Source organism: Physella acuta, unplaced genomic scaffold (genome assembly GCF_028476545.2).
Source record: "Physella acuta isolate Inbredline_101_S28 unplaced genomic scaffold, ASM2847654v3 ptg000515l, whole genome shotgun sequence".
NCBI classification, from domain to species: domain Eukaryota; kingdom Metazoa; phylum Mollusca; class Gastropoda; family Physidae; genus Physella; species Physella acuta.
Window position 1 is genome coordinate 528,725 of NW_026732034.1, and position 9,704 is coordinate 538,428.

The 9,704-nt window shown below is 34.6% G+C and overlaps 2 protein-coding genes across 8 annotated transcripts; one reads left to right on the forward strand and one right to left on the reverse strand.

Annotated features, from left to right (window-relative positions):
- Nucleotides 1–1,936: 1,936 nt before the first annotated feature.
- Nucleotides 1,937–6,304, reverse strand: LOC131944927 (uncharacterized). Of its 6 annotated transcripts, XM_059305827.1 has the most exons (4): nucleotides 4,866–5,435; nucleotides 4,686–4,709; nucleotides 3,041–3,226; nucleotides 1,937–2,525 (listed from the first exon to the last, which is right to left on the reverse strand). In XM_059305827.1, the coding sequence occupies exons 3-4, from the start codon at nucleotides 3,195–3,197 to the stop codon at nucleotides 2,032–2,034; spliced, it is 651 nt and encodes a 216-aa protein (XP_059161810.1). In that variant the 5' UTR covers nucleotides 3,198–3,226; nucleotides 4,686–4,709; nucleotides 4,866–5,435; the 3' UTR covers nucleotides 1,937–2,031. The 6 variants fall into 6 exon arrangements, with proteins under 6 accessions (XP_059161810.1, XP_059161809.1, XP_059161808.1 ...); XM_059305826.1 differs by lacking the exons at nucleotides 4,686–4,709; nucleotides 4,866–5,435 and adding an exon at nucleotides 6,252–6,304; XM_059305825.1 differs by lacking the exons at nucleotides 4,686–4,709; nucleotides 4,866–5,435 and adding an exon at nucleotides 6,092–6,204 and having other exon boundaries at nucleotides 3,041–3,223.
- On the forward strand, nucleotides 5,451–9,704 carry LOC131944926 (uncharacterized). Of its 2 annotated transcripts, none has more exons than XM_059305823.1 (2): nucleotides 5,451–5,843; nucleotides 8,599–9,704. In XM_059305823.1, exon 2 carries the CDS (start codon nucleotides 8,610–8,612, stop codon nucleotides 9,465–9,467), a length of 858 nt encoding a protein of 285 aa, XP_059161806.1. In that variant the 5' UTR covers nucleotides 5,451–5,843; nucleotides 8,599–8,609; the 3' UTR covers nucleotides 9,468–9,704. The 2 variants fall into 2 exon arrangements, with proteins under 2 accessions (XP_059161806.1, XP_059161805.1); XM_059305822.1 differs by lacking the exon at nucleotides 5,451–5,843 and adding an exon at nucleotides 6,332–6,374.

The following is a 9,704-nucleotide window of genomic DNA, read 5'->3' on the forward strand; positions in this document are numbered from 1 at the left end:
GGTTAGACTAGATAGAATCTAGTTGTTTATTCTATCTTCTTTAGATTTAGAATTTCTGGAGAATCTATTCTACTATTCTTGATCTAAAATCTAGATCTAGAGTAGAATCTAGATCTAGACTAGATCTAGATTTCTAGATCTAGGATCTAGAACTACAGAATTCTAACTTCTACGACTACGACGTGTTTTCTTTGGCTTTTGTTTGTAGATCTATATCTGTCTCTTTAAGACTTAGTTTAAGTTGTGCTTTAGAATTTTTCTTAACCTCGTTGCATTAATAAAAGTAATAAGTCGAAGTTTATTAACAGTAATTAAAGGCCTACTAATTAATTCTATTCTTTAATGCAGTTTGAGTTATTATTTACAGCAAAACAAAACTAACCATTTTTGTCTTGTAATTGGCCAGATAAATACGTGTTGAAAAGAAGCCACGGGAAAATAGTGAAAAGCCCTCGGCTATTCCTCCGTGATGATAAAGAAATTTTCAAAGCAGGCCCTTGATAAAAATGTAAAAATACATTATGAAAGTACTCCTAAATCCTAACCTGTCTTTGCATGTAAACATTAATCGTAGGCCTGTCAAACCAAATTACAAAACAAAAACCCACATAAAGTAACATTTTCCTTAAATTATACAGGCTAATTCACTTAGATCTATAATAATATATACTGTCTGTAGCCAATTTCATTGACAGCAAATTGGAGATTAGTTCATCTCCGTCACATAATTTATATTTAATCTTGGATGACAGCGATTTGTGGCAGAAATATGATTATTGACATAGATCTAGTATTTCAATGCTTGCCTAAGTACAGTGGTGGATTTCCACCTGCTCACTGTGAACTTTAGTGGGGGATTTCCACCTCTCCCATGTGAAGTGTAGTGGTGGATTTCCACCTACCCACTGTGGAGTAGGCTTACAGTGGTAAACTTACATTAACCATGGAAAACAAGCCATATATTATCTTTCATATGACCATTCACTGAACCATTCTTAATAGCTTTTTGTCAGCAATGAAAAAAAAATCAAATCGTGAAGAATATGAGTGAGGTGGGTGTTTTGACCTCCACCGAACCTCTTTGAGTTCAAGCAAACCCAGAATTAAGAGCAACTGATCTAGATGAATCATCCAATATTACATTAAACTAGCTACTGCAATCACAGAAAATGTAATTCAATGGCTGTAATTACCCAGTTGCCTCTAGTTAGCACACTCTGGTGTAAGCATTATAGAAGCCAATCAACTCAGGTACCCTTGTGTGAGAAATCTGATGGAGACCTGGGAGGGACGGTGTGGCCTAGTAGTAGAGCGCTAGTCCACCCGGCTCTGATGTGTACCTAACTCATGTTAGGGAAAGTAGAACATACACGGCTGAGCACACTAACCCTTCATATGCCGAGGTCACAGAAACAGATGAACTCTACTTCACTTGCCCCATAGACCGTCAGGTTCAAAAGGTACATCAGAGCTCTAAATATAACGAGGAACCAAAAACTGGCTAAGTGTAAAAGAGATAGGGGATGCAGGAATGGTGTGGCCTGTAGTTAAGTTTGTTGGAAAAGTATATTTAAACCCTCTACTGCCAGGGACCATAAATCAAAGTTATCAGCCCTGTTTTTGCTTAACCCTACACCTTGCATGTGCTAGTGATAGTATGGCTGGACTTTACACTGGATCAGCTGTAACCTTGTTTACCCCACATGACAGGTAATGGCTAGAAGCATCAACAAATGTTGCCTTAGTCATACCAATAATGATACATTGGCACAAGCTCTAGCCTCAAACAAACCTTAGCAGTAGCCTAACCGTAGACTTAACCCTTAAGGGTAAGATTTTTGTTATTCATGATACCATTTATATGAATGTATGATGTGTAAGGCTAAACTATCATTTCCTTCATTTTATTGAATACATGAAAAAACACAAATTTTCCACTACTTGACTGTCATTTAATTTTTTTTCTATCCCGTTAGACATAAGAAAAATGTAATATATAAATTAATAAACTTGACTGACCACACAAAATAATTATGTTGAATCTAAGTCATTATTCATTTGTTCAAAGTTTGCCCAATTTTCAGTGGGCTGTGTACCCTCACCATTCAAATTTTCTGACGAGCTTAATGCCATTTGTACAGCTTCATGACTGTCTTCCTGGTTTGTAACATTTGTTGTTGTGGGTGTTATAGAACCACCACCACTGGATTCACTGGAAGCTTCTGTGACTCTAGAAATTTCCTCGTTGAAACATTCCTCGTAAGTCCGGGCCAAGATATCAGCTCTCACAAGCTCTAGGATCTCCTCTGCGTTGAGCGGCTGTTTCTCTGGGTGAAGTTTCCTTTGCACAAATGATATCTGGGCAATTTGCTCGTCAATGTTCATACTGTTAAAACTGCTGGTGGTGCTCTCCTCGATGTAGCGCTTCATCTGGTCTTCATGGAACAGAGCTAGTGAGGAAATTATTTCCCTTGATGATGGTTCACCTCCCTTCTTTGACTTCATGATCTTTTTCAACTTTGTTTCTGAAAAAAAAATTTTTATTGCTATCATAAATTTTTATACAAAATGTATCAATTGACAGCAGTGACTTGCAGTCAGTGGACTATAGGCACTAAGCTAGTTCCATAAGTCCTTAAGTTTACAAAATTTTGTCAAGTTTATAATATAACACAATATGTAACATTGTGGCAGAGAGGTGACTATCTATCCCTATATCTATGTTGAATGTTGAAACTCTTGTTTTTATTGAAATGTGTTTTTTATTTTTTTGTCAGCCCTGGCTGATCCACAGTTGGAAATCCCACTGCATGCCACTGGTTGACATTTTTTAGTTTCAATTTGTATATGGATTAAACCTAGTTTCAATTTGTATATGGATCAAAACATACTTAAAATAACATAGACCTTGTATACTAGTTTATATAGAATACACATTTGTAAGTACTAATATACTTGCTACAAGTTTGTTTAACATTTTATTATAGCTAATACTTACTTAAAGTGGAAATTTAATTAAAATAATTTTCCTATTAGTTACCTAATGTCTGAATGTATTTCTCAGAGTCAATCATTTCGTGCAAGGGGTCATTAGGGAGTGAAGGTAACACTGAGGTATCGTCGTCATCTATAACATCAGGTAACGGGACCCAAGGGTCATTGTTCCTTTTGTTGGTCCCATTCATTGTTATAGTCATCTGGTACAAATATCAGGGAGTCTGTTCTGCTGCAAAAAAAAAATAATACATCCGTAAATGTTACACTAAAATATACAAAGGCTATGTGCAAAAGAAACTAGTAAAGTTTGCCGATTTAATTCTGTAAAAATAATTTGAATAATTAATTAATTTTGAGGAGTAATAAAATCATAGTTTGTTTTGTTATACAGTGTGTGTGGTTGATCCCAGGGCTAGAACATTTTACTTAAGTCAAGAGGGTAATATGACACTGATAGTTCTATGATCAAGGTTGTGGTGTAATGGTATCAGTGGCGTAGCGAAGTCGGGTGTCACCCCCCCTGAGGCGTAGCGACCCTTCCCGGGGACAACACTTAATTTTTAGTGTTGGAAGGGATCGAGCCTTATCTGCCAGAGGGTTTGAACTCGAGACTTTTTTCGAATTTATCAACCATGAGCTTTGCCGACTCGACCATGCTTCCATCACAATTAAGGATTACGTGTCAACTGGTTATGCGCCATTGAGGCCATTGACTCTGATTTCAGCCTGCTTTTCTTTTTGGATTTGCTTCCATAGCCTTTGTCCAACCAAGAACAAACTACAAGGCAGCAGTTGTTTGATTTTGGAGTTTTCTCTCCTAGAAGAGTGGATGTCCCCAGCTAACGAGCCTCATCTGCCCAAGGGTTCTAACTCAAGACTTTTCGGTTTAGCAACCATGAGCTTTACCGACTCGACCACGCCGACCCCCCCCCCCCCCTAAAGATACATTTTAAAAGATAAATGGACAGCTGAACTGCAGGTATAAAAATATCCATGTAAGTTTAAGTATAAATATTGATATTTTATACAAATATAGCTGTCTTTTGCTAAATCTAGCTCAGCTTCCACGTAAATTGCATCCGGTCGCAATAATTTTTTATCAGCTTGTCGGCCATTTAATGATCTATCACATGTAGCAGACGCCAAACAGAGTTACCCGTATGGTGTTGAGCGAATGCTATTTTTAACAACAGTGCCGAGACACTGAAAAAAACGAACTAAAAAGTGCTCATAAAAAGACGGGTCAGGGAAGGTAATGGACGCGAGGGAGAAAGTATTCGAGAGGCCCATTAATTAATTTTAAAAATGCAAGGCATATTTACAATTACTATGGTGTTAAAATACTGTCTGTCTGGGGTGGGGTTTTTTTTTTTTCGGACTTTACTAAAGATTGGATGTATTAGATGTTTTTAATATTTTTGGTAACTGAATAAAAATTTTAAAAAAGCAAAAAACAATTTGGTTTTCACATGTAATAGTGACATAAACAATGGCATCCTGCTATTCGAGAGGCTGCCATAAATTTTTTTGTACAAATTGTAAGCTAAAAATAGAAAAACTAGGTCATGGGGTTTAAATTTGCATTGATATTTAAAAACTTTATCTGCATAGTTTTGTAGACAAATAATTATCAATCACGGAGTTCCTGTACAGCCAATCAATATGTGAATTACGAAAGTGAAACATACTGTTATAAAGTGTTATAACTTAGGCTTGATGAAAATAAATAGAAATGTAGCTTTAAAATCAACAAATTAATTTCAAGTTCACTGGATTTGCAACTTTTAAAGCATTTATTCTAAAAATATAGGGCCTAAAATTTCTAAATTAATTTTAAGCTAAAGTTTTTATTTTTTTATTATATTTACAGTCTAAATCTAAAAAAGCACATTTTTATTCCATGTCAATACAACAAAATGTCAACATGCTTATGATGGAAGGATTCTCGTCAACTCACTCGCCTCTATTCAACTCCCATTATGAGACTAGCTATACTTAACTAATAAATAACTATACAAAATCTAGAGATACTAGACATAGTACTAGTACTATAGTAGTACTAGCTAACTAGTAGATACTAGTCTAGATCTAGTTACGAGCTAGACTAGTCTAAGACTAGTGTATAGGTAGGCGTAAGTCCTAAGTGTAGTAAGTGTTAACTTTGTTAAGTGTAACTACTGTAACTAGATTCTAGTAAGAAGTAAGGCAAATAAGACTAGATCAGTAATTAGTAGTAAGTTAAGTAGTAAGTCAAGTCAAGTAATAAAGTAGTCAGGCCTAGATCTCCAGTGTGAGTGTTACTGTGTAGTGTAGTGTGTAGTGTTAAAGTGTTAACTGTTAACTTAAGATCAAAATTACTAAATTTAAAATTAGGATAATTTTAAATGGAGGCGAGCGAGTTGACGAGATTCCATCCATAATATTGTTGACATGGAATAAAAACGTGCTTTTTAGATTTAGACCGTAAAAAAAAATAAAAAAATAAAAACTTAAGCCTAAAATTAATTTAGAAATTTTATATTTTTAGAATAAATGCTATAAAAGTTGCAAATCCAGAGAACTTGAAAATAATTTGTTGAGTTTAAGGCTACATTTCTATTTATTTTCATCCAGCCTAAGTTAAAACCGGATGTTTCACTTTCGTAAGACAAATATTGATTGGCTGTACAGTAACTTAGTGATCGATAACTATTTGTTTACAAAACTTTGCAGATCAAGTTTTTAAATAACTATGCAAATTAAAAACCCCATGACATAGTTTTCTATTTTTAGCTTACAATGTGTACAATAAAATCAATGGCGGCCTATCCAATAGCAGGATGCCATTGTTTATGTCTCCATTACACGTGAAAACCAAATTGTTTTGGCTTGTTTTTAAATTTTCAATTAGTTACCGAAAATTTTTAAAACATCAAATAGACCCAATCTTTAGTAAAGTCCGAAATAAACCAGACAGACAGGATTTTATAACCATATTAATTGTAACTACGCCGTGTCTGATTTTTAAACTAATTTATACACCTCTCAAATACCTTTGAGAGTTTTCTCGCTCGTGTCCATTATTAATTTATTAAAGTCAGTGTAAAACCCTTACTGAACAGTTCAAACAGATATTCTAGATCTAAATTAAGATCTAATACAGAAGTCTGTAATTTCAAATACTAGATCTAGATTCTGGATCTACAATCTAGTCTAGCTAGAGGTCTAGATTTTTAATCTTATAAAATAAACTAAGAGATCTAAATTATCATTACTTTTTTTCTTTTTTCTTCTTGTCCACTCACAGATCAGTAGTTCGTAAACATCCGGTGGGAATAATCAGTTGCTAAAATTAGAATTCTGTCACGCTGTCAGTGTTTTGTGATTATGTGAAAAATGTTAGTAATGATGTTGCTAAGTACTAGATCTAGATCTAGATTCTTGTAAAAAAATAAAAAATCTATATCAGTAATAATAGTAATTATAGTTTGCCATGAAAGTTATTAGGCCTAATATTAAATAATAATAAATAATAATAATAAATACTAAAATACTAAAAATAGCTTAACTATTAAAATTAATTATTAATAGTTAGTAGGCCTATACTATATAATATATATACTAACAGACTAACAGTAACACATGGTGATAATAATTAATAATGGCAGCCCTAAATTCAAAATAAATTGCCTAAATAAATACTAACTATTAATACTAATGTTTACACATATGACAGCCCTAACACACACACACCCGTGTATACACAGATACATAGTAAAATTAGTATGTATATGTATACACACATATATATACATTATATTATATACATATTCATATATATTATATATTTATATATACATACATATACATTTACTGTCATTGACCAATGGGTAAATAATAATAAAGAAAAATAGTACAAATAGGCCTATATATTATATATTATAAATATTACTTTATAGTTTATAGCTTTTTTAATCATCCTCAAAAAGCAAGTAACATTAATAATTTATTTTAAGTTATAACATTAGAATTAATTAAATCTGACAAACAACGAATATTAGATTGGTATTAATGTTCTTAGTTAAAGTCTAGAATGTGAAATATAAGACAAATATTATTTATAAGCATACTGATGTATTGCGATATAATAGACCCCTTGAAAACTCAAGTGTTAGATGCAAAGAAAATTTCAAAATTTAGTTGCTAGAATTATACTAAGTGTCAAGTTAGATATGGTCTAGCTGAGTTATCAAGATCATGTGAAGCTGACTATTTCTTGTTTCATGACTGTACATTTCAGTTTTGGGCCACTGGTGTCAATGATATGTGTACAGTTATGCTTTGTGGCCACTTTGTCAGTTATGTGTAGTTATGCTTTGGGGCCACTTTGTCAGTTATGTGTAGTTAAGCTTTGGGGCCACTTTGTCAGTTATGTGTAGTTAAGCTTTGGGGCCACTGGGTCAATTATGTGTACAGTTATGCTTTGGGCCACTGTGTCAGTTATGTGTAGTTATGCTTTGGGGCCACTTTGTCAGTTATGTGTAGTTAAGCTTTGGGGCCACTTTGTCAGTTATGTGTAGTTATGCTTTGGGGCCACTTTGTCAGTTATGTGTAGTTAAGCTTTGGGGCCACTTTGTCAGTTATGTGTAGTTATGCTTTGTGGCCACTTTGTCAGTTATGTGTACAGTTATGCTTTGGATCACTGAGTCAGTTATGTGTGCAGTTTTTCTTGGGACCACTTTGTTGGGTATACAGAGATCTGCATTCGGCCACTGTGTCACTTTCATGTGTACAGTTATGTTTTTAGCCAACATGTTTATTAGACGTAAACAGTTCTTTTATTGACCACTGTGTTAATTAAGTGTACACAGTTCTGTTTTTAATTAGTTGTGCACATATCTTTGTTAGTTAATGGCCTGGTTGCTTGTTAGCTAGTGTGCTAGCAGATGGTGGGCTTGTCTGTTATTGCTCTGGGTGCTAGAATATTGGGTTTGTAGTCGTTATTGGGATAACAATTTCTGGTTAGTTTGCTGTTTGTTGTTGGCTGGTTGGCTTTCTTCGGGTTGTGCTGGTTTCTAGTAGGTATTGTCAATGAGACTAGTTACTGAAGTGTTGTCGGGTTGTGGATATATTGCGGATTCATTACTGATTGGGGAGTGATTAGCAGATGGCTGCTGATCGCAGATAGTGCGGGATGCATGTGGGCTAGTGAACCAACTGGAAAGCTGTTGGCTAATTAGTTTGTGGCAGGTTTGTTGACGGGCTGTTGTCTTGGTATTTGGGCTTGTAATATATTAATAAATAGTAGGCGGCATCTTGATTGTGGACGTGTGGGCTGGTAAAACGATGATTTATAAGCAGGCGTCATTTTTGTTGAGAGCTAGCAGGCTGTATGTAGATTAGTAGCCTGGCAGCTATGGGATGATAAGACATGGTTGTGGGCTTGAGACTGGCTGGAAATATATTGATGGATAGTTGGATGGCGTCTATTTTGTTATTTGCTTTTGGGCTGATAATATTTTGACCAATAATAGGTTGACGTCCATTTTCTTTTTGGTTTGAAGGCTCACTTCTTGCAGGCTGACTGAAAAATCACACTCAATACTCTATTGTAATCTGCAGATAAGCCTAGGATGGAAAGAGGAAGACTTTTCTTTTGGATATTAAGATTGGTCAGAAGATTTCAGAACATCTGGAACATCAGGTACCCTCAGCAGTTTGATTCCTTTGAAGCCTTTGTTTTGTTTGTAAACAGTCACCCCCTTGATGGGTTGCAGAATGTGACTACTGTTAGCTTGACATTGTCAGTCACTGATAATGCACCCAGACAAGCAACGTTAGAGATCCCACTCAACATTGGCCGACTGACCCACCTGGTCAGCTTACAGATGACCGGATGTGGCTTGACCAGTATCCCCTGGTCCTTTGTTTACCTGAAACACTTACAGAATTTGGATTTGTCTCATAATAAATTTCAGCTTCTCCCGAATTTTATTGGATGTTTATACAGCTTAGAAAACGTGAATCTTGAATCCAATCATTTAATAGTGTTGCCGACTTCACTGATCCAGCTTAAAAATCTTAAATTTTTAAACATAACAAATAATGTCAATTTGATCGGTCCACCTTATAATATATGCATGCAAGGACTTGATGCCATTATGAGAAATCTGGAGTTACGGACAACTAGGAAAAATTTGTGGAAAAATTCTAAAGCTTTTTATGACCCATCAGATTCTGCACTATCTAGCAAAGGGGCTGAAATTCCATCCTTGGTTGTGTTAGCTGTCAATGTAATCATCCAATCACAGCAAGATTTTTTAATCGTGTCATATGTTCCTCCTAGACTAAAGACATTTCTTAATGAAAAAGTTGAAGAAAATAAAAGGTCACTACAGGTGGCAAAGTGTGGAACTTGCCTGGGGTATTTTTCTAGTACATTAACATTTGAAGGACACATCTGCAAAGTATCTACAGTGAACAGGGGATAAGGGTTTTGTTTTATTTTTGTGTGTGAAATAAGTTAATTTTGTTTATGATACTTTAGTGATCACATATTCAATGTAAAAAATTCTTGATGCAAAACCAATAATTTAACATTTATGTAATCTCAGGGTAAAATTCATACCACTTAGATGTATTTTCATAAAACAAAACAAAAATTTCTATACATTGTATTTTATTATTCGTTTAAGCTATTTATAAATTGTTCCTTGAGTGAGCATGCC

What these genes read in the sequence shown, in the direction of transcription:
- LOC131944927 (XM_059305826.1), bottom strand. Translation starts at nt 3,197, where the DNA reads ATGACTATAACAATGAATGGGACCAACAAAAGGAACAATGACCCTTGG. An exon ending in GAAATACATTCAGACATTAG is followed by an intron (nt 2,526 to 3,040) that starts GTAACTAATAGG and finishes TTTTTTTTTCAG; the next exon opens with AAACAAAGTTGAAAAAGATC.
- LOC131944926 (XM_059305823.1), top strand. Translation starts at nt 8,610, where the DNA reads ATGGAAAGAGGAAGACTTTTCTTTTGGATATTAAGATTGGTCAGAAGA.